Source organism: Puntigrus tetrazona, chromosome 24 (assembly GCF_018831695.1).
Source record: "Puntigrus tetrazona isolate hp1 chromosome 24, ASM1883169v1, whole genome shotgun sequence".
Classification (NCBI taxonomy): domain Eukaryota; kingdom Metazoa; phylum Chordata; class Actinopteri; order Cypriniformes; family Cyprinidae; genus Puntigrus; species Puntigrus tetrazona.
Genome location: NC_056722.1, coordinates 8,447,154 through 8,465,383, shown reverse-complemented (window position 1 = coordinate 8,465,383; position 18,230 = coordinate 8,447,154). Strand labels below are relative to the sequence as shown.

At 41.5% G+C, this 18,230-nt stretch overlaps 2 protein-coding genes across 2 annotated transcripts in view; both read left to right on the top strand.

Annotated features, from left to right (window-relative positions):
- The first annotated feature begins 1,883 nt into the window (after nucleotides 1-1,883).
- Nucleotides 1,884-6,749, top strand: slc35g2b (solute carrier family 35 member G2b). Its single transcript, XM_043225730.1, has 2 exons — nucleotides 1,884-2,390; nucleotides 5,254-6,749. Exon 2 carries the CDS (start codon nucleotides 5,274-5,276, stop codon nucleotides 6,516-6,518), a length of 1,245 nt encoding a protein of 414 aa, XP_043081665.1. The 5' UTR covers nucleotides 1,884-2,390; nucleotides 5,254-5,273; the 3' UTR covers nucleotides 6,519-6,749.
- Nucleotides 6,750-10,258: 3,509 nt separating this feature from the next.
- nck1b (NCK adaptor protein 1b) overlaps nucleotides 10,259-18,230 on the top strand; it is a 31,234-nt gene continuing 23,262 nt past the window's right edge. The window contains exon 1 of the mRNA XM_043226538.1: nucleotides 10,259-10,432. The gene's annotated coding sequence lies outside the window, so the exon portion shown is untranslated. The remainder of the gene's footprint in view (nucleotides 10,433-18,230) is intronic.

Sequence of the window (18,230 nt, the reverse complement as noted above, 5' to 3'; positions counted from 1 at the left end):
TCACAAACAGCAGGTCTTCATCTCTCATTGCTTTCTTAGTGTGGCGGTCACTTGCGGTTTTTGACTGGCTGAACGTGTCTTCCTCTAACTCATCCCGGGACATGTTTCACTGAACAGAACACCATCAAGCCACATCATCTCATTTAAAACTGCAGCGTCCTCATTACAGGACAATTCCTGGGCAGCCAGGCTGGAATTACCTTTAGAAATGGCTTCATTATAAAAATGGCTTGGGTGACATTTCATAGCCTGTTCAATTGCCTGTCTATCTGAGCTGTTGAACTCTTTATAAAACTCTTCATTTCTGTTCATTCATTGCTGATTGTGGCACACACACACACACACACACACACACACTGCTGAGGCTCACAGTGTTTTCACTTAAGTAAATTCTCCATGAAGTGGAGGCCATTTTCCCGCCTAAAACCATGAGCCTTTGCCCTCTTTTTTTAAACAGTTAGAGATGTGCCAAAAGTGAACTTATGCTTACAGCACAGACTTTACAAACCCATCACCGAAGGTAAAAAGAAATCAATACTGAACACAAACACACCCGAGGAGTCAAAGAGTGTGACCCAAACAGCCCTTAGTGACAAATCAGTTGGTATTGATTCATAAATTAGCATGATTCGTCTCGGCGGTCGAAGGCATTGACAGCTGTGATGATAAATAAAGGTCAGAAACGCTGAGCGGAGCGTTTGTGTTGTGAGTCGGTCAGGCATAGATATGAATTACATCCCACCAGAATTAGCTATGTGAATGACTGCAGGAGCTTCCTCTGCTGATGAATCTCCCCAGAGACGCTCCTGCTGTTCCTGTTCTTCATCTTCAGGGGGAAAGACCTAAATAGTTATTAAATTATTAAATAGTTAGTATATATATATACACACACACACACACACACACATATATATATATATATATATATATATATATATACACACACACACACACACATATATATATATATATATATATATATATGTATGTGTGTGTGTGTGTGTATATATATATATATATATATATATATATATATATATATATATATATATATATATATATATATATATATATATATATTTAAAAGTGCAGGGTTAAAATATTATTTTAAATATTTGGCAAATGTTAAATATAAATAAATAAATAAAATATAAACATAAAAACACAGCAATATGTACCTATATCAACGTAATAAAAATGTGCCGTGGGTTCACGTATTGAACCTGTGTTTTAGTGCCGCTCAGAAATCACACTTCAGCTTCAAGCTTTAATATCTTTCACTTTTTTTATGGACATTAATGGGCTTTGAAATGGAAATTTGACAATTAATGTTAATATTGGTTGTGCAGACGCAGGAATTCAACGATTAACAAAAGAGAGCTTTTACGATTTACAAAGAAATTAATCAAATCACCAATAAAAACGGTTTTATGATTTATTGAAATTCAACAATTCGTGTATGAAAAAGTTTTTACAATTTACACAAAATTTCAACAACTCTCATAAAAACTGCATCATAATTTACGCTAAAATTAATTAATTAATTGTGAAACTTTTTAGGAACAAAAAATAGCCATCGTACTGTACAGTAGAAATAGTTTACTAATGGTTCGCTCAAAAACTTTTACAATTTACAAGAAAAAAGCTTTACACTGAAATTCAACATTTTAAGCGCGCGCCTGAAAGTTTCTGACTGCGGAGGTCATGAATATTTAATGAGGCAAAAAGGCTTTTGATTGGCTGTTTGCTGGTCCTATTCTACCGCCGCATCATTTTTATTTTTTTATTTAATTTTTTTTTTGGACTAGGACATCATAACATGTTCAAAAGCTGTTCTAGCTCCCTTTTTTCTCATGACAAGTGTAAAAGTGAAGTTGCTTAAACAGATACTGAAGCGCGGCGTGAAAAGCTGTATTTCCGATTAGGTCTAATTAACAGGCTGCTGTTAATCAAAAGAGGCTTTAGGAAGCCTTCGTTAAACGAACTAGCTTAAATTAACATTAAATACGTGAAATAAAAAAGAGACCCTAAAAGGCAGCCCATTTCTGCACGCGCGTGCCTCCTCTGACGCTGAAGATGATGGTGTTAGGGTGAAGCAGTATTCACATGGTCCACCCCACCCTCGCTCTGCTCTCAGACAGGAAACAAGGGGTTTGTCTTGGGGAGCATCGCCTGTCTGTGTCACCCCGGCAGAGACGCGAGCGTCAGGAGGCGTGTGGAGCTTCGCGCGGATGAGGCGCGCACCTTGGAGACGTCCGGCGCGTCCGCGAGGAAAGGATGGAGACATGGCAAGCGCGGTTCTCCGTGTCTTGACGCCAGTGAATTAAACACTTATGTTTCGTCCCCAAGAGCTTTAAAGGCAGCTGGATCCTTTCGTCGAGAGAAGCGCGGTGAGTGAAATCGCTCGATTCGGTGCGCAATACGCGCCGGCGATATTTGCAGGAGACGAATAAATACGACGCGTTTTGATCGCAGCGCTTTTGCGCAACAGTGTTTGTATGCAGAGATTCTCACATATAACATTGTTTAGTGTTTTACGTGCGGAATTTGCGTTAAAGTGCACGCGAATTAATGCAAAAGAATAAAAATACAAGTAGGCTGTACCGTTTTTCGAGCTAGTAAAATTCCTTAATGTATATTTTCTGCACCAGATCTCTGCTTTATTTAGCCTACCGTGGTTTGAAATGATAATAAATGCACGACATTTTGCATTCGGTGGCAGATTTATTACAGAAACCAGAGTCGTCTCAGGTTCATTTTTGGTTCAAAGGCTGTGCCCCTTGCATGCCTGAAATAAATCATCCTTTCATCGGCAAGATTTTTTTTGATGTCTTCAGCCTCACGGTGTGCCATGAGGGCAATATACGATTCATAATAGCTGTATCATATAATATGACATTTTTACGAGTTACGAGGTTAGAGCATAATAGGTTGGCTTTCTTCGGGATGATATTGTTGGTGTTGTTGCCCCCTGGTGGAGCTTTTGGTTTTTGGCAAACGGTGTTTCTTTCAATAGAGTACAAAAAATAAAAATCAGACCGTATTTTTGGTTTGTGTGATCTATTAAGAAGAAAATTGGTTTTCTTTTCTATCTCTCTCTCTCTTTCTCCCAAGCTGTTTTGAACACGACGATAGATCTTGTTTCATTGTACATGCAAAAACTGATCTTTGCGTTACTTAATGTTAAAATTGTAATTGCACTGATAATCCAAACTCGACCGTTTCACCGCTATCTAGTTTCCTTCCACGTTACATAATTTCCTCCCATCACACTGAATCAAATTCTGCTTATCTGAGCAGGCGCTACAGCACTTAAATATAGAAATTGCTTTACACATGGGGCGGCAGTAGAGAGAGAGAGAGAGAGAGAGAGAGAGAGAGAGAGAGAGAGAGAGAGAGAGAGACAGAGACAGAGATAGAGAGAGAGAGAGAGAGAGAGAGAGAGACAGAGAGAGAGAGAGAGAGAGAGACAGAGACAGAGATAGAGAGAGAGACAGAGAGAGAGAGAGAGACAGAGAGAGAGAGAGAGAGAGAGAGAGAGAGAGAGAGAGAGAGAGAGAGAGAGAGAGAGAGAGAGAGAGAGAGAGAGAAAGAGATAGACAGAGAGAGAGAGAGAGAGAGAGAGAGAGAGAGAGAGAGAGAGACAGAGACAGAGATAGAGAGAGAGACAGAGAGAGAGACAGAGAGAGAGAGAGAGACAGAGACAGAGACAGAGAGAGAGAGAGAGAGAGAGAGAGAGAGAGAGAGAGAGAGAGAGAGAGAGAGAGAGAGAGAGAGAGAGAGAGAGAGAGAGAGAGAGAGAGAGAGAGAGATAGACAGAGAGAGAGAGAGAGAGAGAGAGAGAGAGAGAGAGAGAGAGAGAGAGAGAGAGACAGAGATAGAGAGAGAGAGAAAGAGATAGACAGAGAGAGAGAGAGAGAGAGAGAGAGAGAGAAAGAGATAGACAGAGAGAGAGACAGAGAGAGAGAGAGAGAGAGAGAGAGAGAGAGAGAGAGAGAGAGAGAGAGAGAGAGACAGAGAGAGAGAGAGAGAGAGAGAGAGAGAGAGAGAGAGAGAGAGAGAGAGAGACAGAGAGAGAGAGAGAGAGAGAGAGAGAGAGAGAGAGAGAGAGAGAGAGAGAGAGAGAGAGAGAGAGAGAGAGAGAGAGAGACAGAGAGAGAGAGACAGAGCTGTGAGAAAGGAGCCCATTCAAGCAGCGACTTATCAATTATGTAAGGTTTTCTTCTGCATTTCTGTGAAACCACAGCTCAAGCTTCAACTGGCAAAAAAATATGCTTCCATTGTTTACTGCTGAAGACCCCCCTCCTCGACAGCATGTCCACTTTGCCCCAAAATGATGATTTATTAACTTGATTTGATGATTTATTATTTGTTAACTCATGCCATCTTATTTGTCAGCAGATCTCGAGAATCAAGCCTGTTCGTTTCTGAACCGACCGAACTGATTCTGGTTCTCTCTGTTCTGAAGTTCTCACCGATTCGGTGATTCGTAGCAGTTCATAGCAAAAAAATGTGTTATGTCAGTTTAATTTTTTTCGCACTAGCGTTGGAACATTTTGGAATACAGCGTGCAAGTGATACGAACCACTTTCGTGGTGCTTACGAGGTTTTGATTCTTTCTTTCTGTTGGACAGATTGATAAAAAGGATCAGAATGAAATGAAAATGCATGGGATTTTGTAAATGCACGTTATGCTTTTAAGTAGATGATCAGCTGTTTGTGAGATTTAATGTTTATTTCTGCCTTGCTATGTTGAACTAAAATGTCATAACTCGACTTCTTTGCAGTGACATTTGCCAGATTTCTCTAATCATTTGCCTAAACGCCAGCTCTCCATAATCAGCCATAATTAGATTTTTAAGTGCACTGGCCATATCTTAAAACCCAATAAACCAGCCTCACCATGCTTTTTTTGTGTTAAAATGAAAATTAGTAAATAATAAGGGGAACAGGGGACCAGTTTTCGTAGTTTCTAGACGGAAATAGCAGCTTTTTGGCATGTTTGCACCACAGGAACTGGGAATGGTTTTAGTTTTAGCTCCTACTCCTATAGCTCCATTTTTAATAAGCTCCATGATGATGAAAAACACCAATAGGTGAAGTCCAGGTACTTCTCTGTCCTCCATCACGCTTAAATCTGCAACCTAAAAAACCTAAATCTAGTTCGAATTTCATAGTCTTGCTCCAAACCCAGCATCTTTTATTGTTATGTATTAGCGTGTGTTAACCCCGTGATGTTGGTGTGTTTCACAGCTCTTCTGTAGCTGAAGAAAATGGACCCGTCCCCCACGAGGCAGCAGTACGGCTCCAAAAAGAGGGTTAAAATCCACCCCAACACCGTGACGGTGAAGTACGCCACGCATTTCCCGCAGCCGGGCGATGAGGGCTACGACGACGCTCCGTCCTTCGAGGACTTTGGCTCGTTCATGGACAACAACCCCAGCAAGAGGCTGGTTTCAGAGAGCGGCCACGGCAGGACTTTATTCGGCACCATGGACTCCCGTCCCAAAGCCGATCAGAGAGATAAGGGAGTGGGCGGGCAGCTGGCGAGCTTCGGCGAGGCCTCGGTCCTGGCCTCGAGGGTCACCTGGGGGGCCCTCTTCGGGGCTGCCATCGCCCACGGATGCGTGGCCCTCATCACGCGCCTGGCAGCCGACCGCTCCAAAGTGCCATCGTTAGAGCTCATCTTCATCCGCTCGGTGATCCAAGTGCTGTCTATACTGGTGGTCCTCTACTACAAAGAGGCTCCCTTCGGCCCCAAGGGTTACCGGCTGCGCTTGTTCTTCTACGGGGTCTGCAACGTCATCTCCATCACGTGCGCATACACGTCCTTCGCCATCGTCCCGCCCAGCAACGGCACTATCATGTGGCGGGCCACCACCACGGTTTTTAGCGCCGTTCTGGCTTTCTTGCTCCTGGACGAACGCCTCGGATACTCAGACGTAGTGACGGTCGTAGGTAGCCTCTTCGGCCTGTGCCTGGTCATGATCCCCAACATCGCTGACGAGGAAAAGTCTCCTTTGGGATTCTGGAAGGAAGCCTTCGGCTACACGATGACTGTAATGGCGGGTCTGACCGCCGCCCTGTCTATGATCGTGTACCGGGCCATCAAAGAGCGGGTCAGCATGTGGACGGCGCTCTTCACCTTCGGCTGGACGGGAACCGTTTGGGGGGCGTCGACTATGTTCGTCATGCAGGAACCCATCATTCCCTTGGATGGCGAGACGTGGGGCTACCTCATGGGGATCTGCGTTTGCTCCACCGTGGCGTTCCTGGGCGTCTACTACGCCCTCAACAAGTTCCACCCGGCTCTGGTCAGCACCGTGCAGCATCTGGAGATCGTGGTGGCCATGTTCCTCCAGCTCATCGTGCTGAGGATGATCCCGTCCGTGTACGACGTCTTCGGAGCGCTGGTCATCATGGTCAGCGTGTTCGTGCTCACGGGGCTCAAGCTTTACAGGGTGGGCCGGGCCATCCGACAAGATTACCAAGAGATTCTGGACTCGCCCATTAAATGAAAGTGCACTCGAGCGCATGAGGGGGCATGTATATGTGTGTGCGTTTGTGTGTGTGTGTGTGTGTGTGTGTGTGTGCGGTGCTTCCCAGCCCTCATTTCTCTTACAGATGTGCAATCATTGAATGTCTGGATCTTCTGCATTCGTTTCGAATCGTGTCGTTGGAAGAGTGCCATTGGTGTAATGTCTTTGCTAACTGTTGATGTGTGAAAATAAAAACAGTGATCCACAGTGGCCCCCCTCTGATAGCATTGATTTTTTTTTCTTGTGTCACTGAAGCAAGAGTGTTATGCAGTAGCCTAAGTCTATGATAAATCACAGATGACTCAGGATTCGGTGTCGCAGGCTTTTGCCCTATTTCACACGACAAACATTGAATTTGTTACACTTTTTGTGTTTAACGCTCGCTCTCTCACACACACACACACACACACACACACATACACATGTGTGTGTGTATTTGGGTCAAAGACGTCAAAAGTGTTTTTGTATCCGTAAAAAGCACACTGATTTAAGTAAAGTAAAGACTACCTTTTTGGAGAATAATGTCGAAATTTGGTTGAACTAATGTCACATTGTCATTCCCTGCAACACAATATTTTTGTAAAAAAATTCAAACAACAAGCTTATTCTGACTTGTAAATATTTAAAGATATAAAAGACCTATAAGGGAAGACCTTACATTTTATTGTGTTTTAAATGAGAAAATGGGCAAAACATAGGATAGTGGCAAATTTTAAAAAGGTAAAAAATGACTAATTAGTGTTTGAGGTGAAAGTAAGCAGTCTTTTAATGTGTCAGGAATTGATTTTTGCTGCAAATATGGCTGAGAAAATTGAGATATTTCAAATGACATTTTAGTAGGTGTTTTATAGATCAGGGAAAAAGAAAAAAAACAGGAATTTAAAGCAGTATTATAATCAAATTAAACTTTTTGTATATATATATATATATATATATATATATATATATATATATATATATATATTTATTTATTTATTTATTTATTTATTTATTTTATTTTATTTTTTTAAGTTTTTAATTGGATGCATGAAGCCCTTTTCTCTCTTTTTAGATTCCGTACTTATTTTAATTGTGCATTTATTATTGTCTTTGCGTTGTTGTTGTTGTTTGGCCCATTTCTTACCCGTTCTTCAGGTCATGACCCACCAGCACTGACCTTTCGGTAAGATTAGACTCATCCATATTTACGTGGACCATACGCCTCAAAAAGAACAACATTCCTTTCGTGAAAATGTTGTAAATGAGCAGATTTCCTTCGCTTCGGTCTCAGTGTGCCCGAGCGATCGATGCAAGTAATAGAAGTACTTGTGCTTGGAATTGGGCGTCGTTGTGTTATGTATTTATTTCACACTTTCATGTATCGCACTTAAAAGGAAACTCTTTCGGTAACATTCTGCAACCTCTAATGATGCACGGAGGACGTGTCATCCATTTCTGTCCCGAACTGTTGAAATTATTGGTGATTATAAACATGTTAATATTTTAGCATCATTTGTGTAGCCGTAGTGCTTTGGGTTGTGTTATGTTTCTGATATAAAGGATTTAAAAAGCCTGTTCATATAACCGTCACGGTCTTGATGGTTTGTGGTAGAATCTCATGAAATTAGTCCCACTCTAAATAACCCCCGCCGCTCTGCTGTTCATCGGCTTGATTTTTTTTTAGCGGTATTTAGTTTTGTTTATACCCTGCCACAAAGGTTATATTTAAGATGAAAGTAATCATTGTTTCCCTCGGGCGTATGAAAGCTGTGGTGATGATGAATCGCTGCTCGGTTATGTTGGCAGGGCCTAGAGATATTTTTGTAATAAATCTTTATATTTCCCCGGTGCTCCGCAAGGTGGCACTTCGGAGGCCTTGGACGCATTTTTTTTTCCCCTGAAAGGAATGATTCAATCGAGAATGATGTCACTCTTTTCTCAGCCTCGTGTTGATTTAATGCAGCTCTTTTCCATCGACATTCAGAGATATTTGCATTTGTATATAAGACCTTCCTGGAATACGTATGTGAACTACATATGGCGTATTGTAGTTCGTTTATCAACTATCTTTGCTGTGTGGAGATTTCTTAAAGAAACACACACAAACAATACAAGCTTCCTCTTTTCATTTATGAAAGAAGAGAGGACGGTGGGGGTGGACTATAACCTAACTATAACAGTTAAAGTGATATTTTACCCCATCCCCCCCCAAAAAAATCTTGCTCTGCAGTGAATGGGTGCCGTCAGCGTCCAAACAGCTGATTAAAACATCACAATAATCCACAGGTAATCATTAAGTCCGCCGTCTATCACCGTCTGAATCAGGAGAGAAATCTAGAGAAATTGTCGATATGTTTGATATGAGACAACAACAGAGATGGTTAAAAAAGTTAAAAACGCCTTCATAAGCAGTTTTATTTATTCACAAGCCATTAACTGGTGGATCAGAGTGGTGTGGATTACTTTTTATATCAGCTGCTTGGTCTCTCAGTCTGACGGCACCCATTCACTGCAGAGGATCTATTAGTGAGCAAGCGATATAACATTTCTTCAACTCTGACGATGTAACAAACTCATAAACATCTTGAATGACCTCAGGGTGAGCAAATCATCTTTTTTTACGCGTCATCCTTCAATAACAGTACATTCTCGATGTATCAGTAATAATGCAATGTTCTTTATTAACCCTTCATAACCCTTCATAAGATTTCAACATTTATACGTTGCCAGACAGCCGCTTTTGTAACATCATCATCATCATCACCATCACATGTTTACCGCGTTCCTCGTGGAGGTCTGAATCAGAGATGGGACTGTAGGGATGGATGCTGTGAGGATGCTGGATTCTCGGGGTGCTCTGGGATTATGGACGGGAGAACAGGACACGTACAGTAAGGTCCATCTGTTAGGACAGGAAACAGATTGCATCCTGCAGCGCGTTGTGCACCATCTAACGGCTCTGTCAGCCATGCGTGAGGGACTTTCAATACGGTCATATCAATGTCGCTCATTCAGGTGCGTTTAGAGATAAGCTGACGGCAAGAAGATGAGGCTTTATACACACCATGGGTCGCGACATCTTATAATGCAGTGTGAATTTGGTCCAACACATTTAAATCAATAAGATTTTGCCAAAACATGGTCATGGATTAATATTTTTTTTATTGATTCTGGATCAACATTACTGTCCAAAAACATAGACTTATCCCAATCCCTACCCCTAAACCTAACCCTACCAGAAATTCATGCTTAAAGTGGACAATGATATCTATGATTAACAAGGGTTTAGAAGGACCTAACCATAATCCTAAAACGGATGTTTCCTGAAAAAGTATCCCTCAAATCTGATTGGTTAATTGCAGTGTCGTGCATCTTGTACTTACTGAAATCAGGCTCAACATAAATAATATACATGTAAACTGCACGATTAATTAACTGCTAGTAATTAAGTAAAGCGTCGCTTGTACTCCAGTGATGATCTTTGCAATATTCAGCGATATGGTGATTTAACAGATAAAGTCATCTAGGCCACAACAAAATTCCGATAACAGGATAATATAATATAATATAAAAATCTGAAATTTCGAAACTGATCCTCTACTGAAACTCCACGCTACTTTCGGGACGAGCCCAGCGCATGCAATTGATGGACGTGTGCACTGACCAATGAGCAAAGACACCACTCTTGGCTAACCAATGAATAAACGAGTAAGCGCTAGACAGCCCCGCCTCCTGCAGCAGGTTAGATAGCGCGGCAGTGCATTGAGCAGAACCGCAGGTCTCACGCTGGATGCATAGAAAACCTTTTCCATGAAAGCATCCGCGACTATGTAGCTGGAAAACACGCCTGTGATCTAAATAGTGCCGATCATCGAGTGAGATTTGGATACGCGGCGCACCGGACCGCAAAAAGGGTAAGATGACAGATATTTGCGGGAGTTTACGGGCTGGTTGCAGCGCGTAGAGCTACAGCGATAAATCCGGCGGCTGTTCGGGGTGGAAACAATTATCTTCGTTACGACAGAAATACAAAAAGGAAACGATCACAGAGATGTGCCGCAGATAAAGCAGTGTAAGGGTGAAGGGATTGCTCAAAGGATGTGGCCGGGCCTCACGTCTGCTGTGATTTCAGGACGAACCGCATCGCATCCATAGATAAATAACGTTAGAGGAAATGCTGAAAAGTGGCCTGATGGGGATTCGTATCCAAAACCTGAACCGTGCACAAACTGCGGCGATGCTCGTGCCTTTATGGCAATCATATTGAAGATTCAGTGCACGGTGCTGTTGGCTTTATGAGGGTCTTTGTTTGGGAAAACAGACAAAAAAAAGCTTTATTTGCCGCGCGCTGCTCTTTTATCACTGTGCACGAGATGAGTTCGTGGCTTTTCACTGTGGCATCTGTTTAGGTGGGATTTCCATATCGGTGTCTGGTTATTGTGCAACAGTTATCAAGACAGCACCACACAGACACTGGATTTAGTTGCTGTGCATGCAGGCTTCCAGGCCTTTTGTGATCCGTGTGTATCATCTGTGTTGTATTTAATGTAATGCACGTATGTTTTTTTTTTATTGCTTTCGCATCTAACTGCGAGCTACGGTCGAATTCGTGCGAGATTTCTCAGCAAACGCAGAAGCGAAAAGCCAAAATGGCACATTCCTCAAATAAAAGTTCACGTTAGAGCTTGATCCGACCTAAAAATAATCAGGAAAAAATCGGCACATTTGAAGGAAACGATTGGCCCATCCTCTCCTTATTACGTACAGATATTGCTGGTTCTTAATAATTGGTTTCGCAGTTTTAGGGGACATTAAGTGATGAAGGCTAACATTTCTTCATTTGTGATTACAGGAGAAGCAGAGAAACATAAGACAGGCGTAACAGTTCTCACTTCGTTTCTACAAGATGATTTAATACGAGTAAACATAAAGCAAGACAAAAATATGCCAGTATAGAAAAACTGGTAACACTTTAGCATAGGGACCAAGTTTATATTAACTAGCATGCCGGTTGTTAACATATTGGCTATTTATTAGTGCTAATAAAGCTATTTGATCTATACACACACACACACATACAAATATATATGTATATTACATCAAATACATGACCATATTCTACCCAAAGCTAACAACTAGCTTACTAACTATTAATAAGCAGCAGATTAGTAGTTCATTGAGGCGAAATCCATTGATAACGGTTAGTTAGCAGCGGTTAACTAACTAAAGGTTCGCCTGTCCCTGTCAATAGATGTAGGCTATATTAGGAAATGGCATTATTTTTGATTCGTATACTTCTATACAGATACAAAATATAATTTTTTTTACACTCGTTCTACCAACGACGTTCATTCCTTAAACACTTCACCAAACCTACCGCGCGTTTTTTTCCCCCTCCAATCTCTAAATCGTTTGGGAATAACGACGAAGCCGCCGCTTGACGTCGGTTGCTCTGAGGGATCGTTTCACCTGCCGGCGATCAAAACAGAGCCGGTATCCCTGAGACTCGAGCGTGGGCTTTTTTTGATTTCGATAGCGCCCTAGCAACCACACTGCGCCATGTCAAAACACCATAGCAACGCCCTTTGACGGACACCCAAAGGCCTGCGACTTTTTCCAAATGTAATAACCAAGAACATTTGGAAAAAGTCGCAGGCCTTTGGGTGTCCGTCAAAGGGCGTTGCTATGCGGTTGCTAAGGTGTTTTGACATGGCGCAGCGCGCCATTATTTTGTTATTCGGTTAACTGCATTGCCCTCCTGTTGGAGAACGTGCGGCTCTTTATCGTAATATTTTTCCGCACACACACACACACACCTGGCCCCGCCAGTGACTCAGCCGCTAATATCCCCCTCTCTGTGGTTTTGTGTTTATCTGGTGAGTGTATGCCTGAGCTTGGCATTACGTGAATTACAGGGATGAGCGCTCATAACTACTGTTATTTGATTCTGTGCTGTCGTCTTATTAAAGCTACCCAGCGTTCGGCGTCTGGGAGACGGCCGAGATACGGTAGCCCTGCTTTTTTTCCATGACCTCACAGTTTGTGTGTATGAACGTTTTGGGGCCCGGGGCCTGTTGCAGCTGGTGAGTTTCTGTAATTATTGTCACACTGACAGCTCTCTCCGCAGCCTCTCATTAAGTTAAAGAAGAGAGAGAGAGAGAGAGAGAGAGCGACTGAATGAGCGAGAGACATTTTGTCTGGGGCCCCGGTTCCCGCTGAGCTGAGGGGCCCGGGATCAAGGAAGAAAGGGTTGGGGAAAATGGTGAAAGCGGCTATTTATATTTTGCCGCTTCCTCCGCGAGGGGAGCGAGATTCACGGAAGCCGGCCGGCGGTTCTGGGGTGTTTTCTTCACCCCTCCGTCCCCAGACGTGCCTGTGAAGCACAGCGCTTTCATTGAGTCCCGGCGGCCCCCCGCTCTCGGAGCAGCACCTGCTGTTCAGACGCCTGCAGTGACGTGGCATTGATTTGCCGCACGCGTCTGTCTTTCGCTGCTTTTGTTCGTGCAGTCGGCCAAAAGCTACTGCAGTATTACGTTTCTGGGTCTTTAAGTTGGCTGAGACTGTGCTTGGCCTGAAATCTGCTTTTACTGAAATTTTTTTTTTTTTTTTCCCCAGTTGATTTTTGTTTGATAATGACTGTTATAGAAATATTTTGTGTGTGTCATATATGTATATGTGTGTGTGTGTGTATGTCTGTGTATTAGTGCTGTCAATTTATTAATCGTAATTAATAGCATCCAAAAGGTTTTGAGTACATAATGTGCGTGTATATTTATGTGTGTACTTATATTACATATATTTTCATTGAAAGGCTTTGATTTCAATTTTAGTTTTCACAACACATGACTAATCAATGGAAGTTAATCTATAAATCTTCCTTTTGTTTTTTTTTTTCAGTAAATTCCACTTTTATGACTGGTTTTCTGATTCCATCTGTATTGGCAGAAATCGTAAAATCGCCCCTGAATTGTTTAAATGCATCAATTTATAACCAAAGTTTTGTTACTTTTTGAGCAACGCCACCACCTCTGGTCTAATTTACAGTAACTCCTGTCATGTCAGAGCATTTTGAAGAGAATCTTTCTTTTTTTATATAATTAATATCACAAATACTCCGTTCCCTGGAGTCCCTGGGATCATAAAAGCGTCACAGAAACTCAAGAGCACGTCTTAAGCTGCGTCGCTTTGGTCATCATGTATCTTGGCGTGTATTTCTGAGCATGTGTGACGTAAAAACACAGAGACTGCAAAGGTGGAAGTGTTGTGTGTCAGGAAACTGCTGCAATGCCCAGATCTGTCCTTATTTACCAGACACGTGTTTCTGTTCTCTGTTTCACGGTAATGCTGTTTGCTTGAGTAAGTCCATATAGTTAAACCCGCTCGAGCAGACACAACCAGGCCACATGGGAGACGCTCATATCTTTTTTTTTTTTGTTTTTTCAAAAAATTGCAACTTTTTTTGTGGCGTGCATGTTACATTATTTATGTAGTGCATGCTCTTTTTGAAATGCATTTAATCTATAGATTTTTAGTTATTTTTACCCTCGTCTCAGACCCAAATATTACATTTCAAATTATTAAAATCCCTCATAAAATAAAAATAAAGTATTCAATGACAAGCAGGTTTTGTTTGAAGTAAATGCGGGAGGAAATTGTTTTATATTGCATTTTCATAAGAAACGATAGTCATTAAAAGTAGAGAGATTTAAGTAAAGAAACGCCAATTTATTCCAAAAATAAAAGGCAGCACATAATGTAGCTATATACATTTGAAATTGCTAATATTTGTTGGTTTTCGCAGAAATCGCAGAAACGACCCAATTGTTTTTTTCTATGACGAATCTTGAACATCGTTCTCAGGCGACTGTGTGTTTGAAACGTTTCTTGTCTGAAAGTGGCGGGTAAAAACCATTCTTTTATTGTCGTTAATCATGGCACGTTTTAAAGAAGAAATAAAGGAGAAGCAAGCGGTAATAGAAAACGATTTTATGGTTATCATGCAATTTTCAGTTCTGTATTAAGAGAGCGTTTTGGTAAGCATCCGATAGTTTATTATGGTTTGTTTTAAACCGATGGACGGCTCTGTTGTGGTATTTCAGAGATTCATAGCCTTATAGGGCCAGAAAATCACTCGCAGGCTCTCCACTTCACCTTGCTCTCGCTCTACTCGCATTTCTCCCAAAAGACAAATATTTTTGTTTTTATAATCTTTCGTCAGAATGCAGTAACGTCAACCGAGTCAGTCCTCCACAATCCACAGCAAACCCGTCCGAGCCGTTCCTGATGGATAACGCAGCTAAGCTTTTGGTTGACATTTTTGAGTCTTCGCTACGTCGGTTAGCGTTTCGTGGTAAAAGGTTGCGGTTGTGATCCGTGAGGTTCGTAACTTCAGGTGGCGTGTTCGAGCGGGACGAACGGAGAAAGTGAAATATGCGAGCGTTCGACCTCGATCTGCAAAACGGGCCGAGAGAGAAACAGGTGTTCAGCGCCGTGACACGAACTAGAGCGCTAATGTGTTTGTTGTTAGTGTGGTCTCATGGGATTGCTTTCAGTTAGAAATAAGAGGATAGAGCGGAAGATTAAGCCACTTTATCCACATCAGCTTTCTGTGTGGTTTAAAAATCAGTGAATTCATCCTCAGGGTGGAGCTCAGAGGAAACCGTTGATTTTTATTTCTTTTTTTTTTCCTCTCTACCGTTTGTATTTCTAAAGTTTTTGAAGAAGATTTTTTTTTTTTTTTTTCCGGAAACCAAACCTACATTTATTTGATTGACGGTACAGCAAAAATTGTAAATATTTGTACTGTTTAACTGGTTTCAAATTTTATTTATTGCTGTGATTTCAAAGCTGAATTTTTAGCATTACTCCAGTCTTCGGTGTCACATGATTTTTTAATATTCTGATATGCTGCTCAAAAATATTTATTATCGTTCTTTTACTTATGATTATTAGATTATGATTATGTTGAACACAGCACAGTAATTTATTCATTTTAATTTTTCTTCTCCATCAATAGAAAGTTCAGAAGAACAGCTTTTATCTAATAAAAAGTCTTTATGATCACTTTTGATAAATTTTAAAGCATTATTGCAATTTTTTTAAATTAATTTCTTAATTTAGAAATGAATAAAATTGATCATTAAACTGCTCATCAGGAACTTTGTCTGAATATGCCTTTAGTTGCTTTCTCAGTTGTGAATGTACTTCTGAAGCAACTGGGTCCTAAGAACTAAGTCTAATTAGAAATAATAGAAATGAATAAAATTGATTATTAAACTGCTCATCAGGAACTAAGTCTGAATACGTCTTTAGTTGCTTTCTCAGTTGTGAATGCACTTCTGAAACAAACTGGGTCCTTTTTCACTTCATGCTTACTTTTGAGTCATCTGAAAGTCTGTTTAGTTCATTTTAAGACTCGGTAGTCTGCGAAGACTTATCCAACTCGCACGTGAGCTCTATGTGGTTACAGAAGTAAAACCAAGCATCTTACAGTGAACGACTGAAGAACGCACGCCGTTTTTAAACCATTCTGAGCAAACTCTCTAAGAAAAGTGCATCGTTTATAGGAGATGCGCGACAGATGAGCGCAATTGCTTTATTATATAAGGTGAAAAACGGCATTTGAAAGGACTGAGATGTCTAGATTCATAGTACTGACTTCTGTCAGGTTCTGCTGAGATTCTGAAGAGGACGTTTCTTTGCTTTCCCATGAGGCCGTGGGAGCATCTGACACTGGTAGATCGCACGGCAGTACAAAAAAAACGACTATACTACGCTTACTCGCACTGTTTAGTAGCGACTCACACTTCAAGCCAAAAGTAGTACATACTACACGCTAATATCAACTGTGAAACGCGTTTGCGATCCGTCTGGATGCCAACTGGACATTATACATCGATTTTTCTGTGAAAACTCCAGCTGACCGATTTGCGCCGACTCTTGAAACTTTTAAAGTCGAGTATCTCCGCCTTTAGCTGTTGAGTCCGCAAGTGTAACGTTCCCTAATGGTCACAATTATGCTTTTTTTTTTTTTTTTTTTTTAAGTAGTTACCTAAAGGCCAGTTCTTGGCTAAGCTACGAAGCGGACCGGGTTTTATGTCAATAAGCAGAAACGTGGCTCTGCAAAAAGATCCTTTGCGTGCTCCAAATAGGTTCTGTAGTTAAACAGCTAAAGGGTTAATTCGTTTCATTGGGCCTTGTGGGGAAACGGGTGGTTAAATTATGATCATGCTGTTACCACATGGTGTAATACATTTGGTCTGATTCTTCTGTGATGCCAAAGGGCCTTAAAAATGACTCCGGATTGAGATGTAAAATCCGCCAAGATTTTATTTTAACTTGTCATTTATGAGTGCTTTTATTGGCCGTTGACTCCCGAATACGATTTTAGTTACGAATGGCCTGTTTTTTGTTTTTTTTTTGTCAGTGCAGAAATTAATGCTGGTTTTCTAAAGCGCTTCACGTGGAATTTAGGATTTTAATTTTCGACAAGCCGTGCGATTTTGAGGCATCCTTTCGTGACTGAGTTACGCGCTGCGGTTTAATACTCAAGGTTTGGGGTTTGTTGAATCACGAATTGCGACGACTATTCAAAGAGTCTGTTAACGCCATCGTAAGTCTGATCATGAGAGGTTTTATTATGGAAAATGTCAAAGAAAGCCCCGAGGGAGTTTGCAGCCCGAAGATATTGAGGTCCTTTTGTGAACAGAATCGTTTCCTTGTATGACTTCTGCTCTAGTCCGTCTCAAGCGGTCGTCCCCTGACGGAGCCCTATATAAGGCGCAATAAACTCAATTTGTGTCTTCCAGGGGCTTATGCGTTTCACACACGTACGTAAGCGGGACTCATTCGCTGTACTCTGCCTAAATCAACACGCCTGGATTTCTCTACTAAACCTCGCGTCAACATTAGCGCCGTATAAATGACTATTGAATGATGGTGTTTTGTGTGTTCAGCTGCCCTGATGTTATACGGCCTTCCTCATCGACAGGGGGCGCGGGATATCTGAACCTTGGCCTAGATAAAGCGCATACAGTTGATTAATTGTATTCAAACTGGAGCTTTTCTAGGGCTGTTCAAGTCGGGGAATAGGACGCGCGCTTACGGGAAATCGGTTTTCGGTGACTCTTGAATTAATGGGATAGTTCACCCAAAAATCTGCAGTGATGGAAGCTGTCATGTTGAAAATAGTTTTCGATTTTAGTACATATTGGTCACTTGGGTACCAGTGTAGTTAACCCAACCCTAATCAGATGCAACATACAACCCTAATATACACAAACGATAAGAAAAAAAGTTATTTAATTGAAAAAAACACATTTGAAAGGTAACGCAGGGATTTCTGGGAATGCCGATTTACGGTTCTTCACCTTCCGTTGCTCCCGGTTTTCATCTGAAATATCTTAAAGCGGTCATAATGTACACACTTCCACCCAATCTCGTCTTAATCTCGAGTAATACTGTATCTCAGCTCCTAGAGGCGCGGAGCTAAAGAGCGATGAGCGCTCGCGTCAGTTACCAACGAAACACAGACATTTAATGCCGTTTCGCTCACCGTCTGCACTTCGTGAATCCGGCGTCGAAGTGGGCCTTGTTTATAAAACTTTCATAAGCAAAAGCACTTGTAAAACTCCGTTGCCGCTTTACGTAACGCCGGGGTCTTTAACAAGGCTTTAACAAGTTTATCTTTCGCTTCCAACCAAAAAACGCGCT

Bases quoted from the DNA above. Each gene is read 5' to 3' on its own strand.
- slc35g2b (XM_043225730.1), top strand. From the start codon at position 5,274: ATGGACCCGTCCCCCACGAGGCAGCAGTACGGCTCCAAAAAGAGGGTT.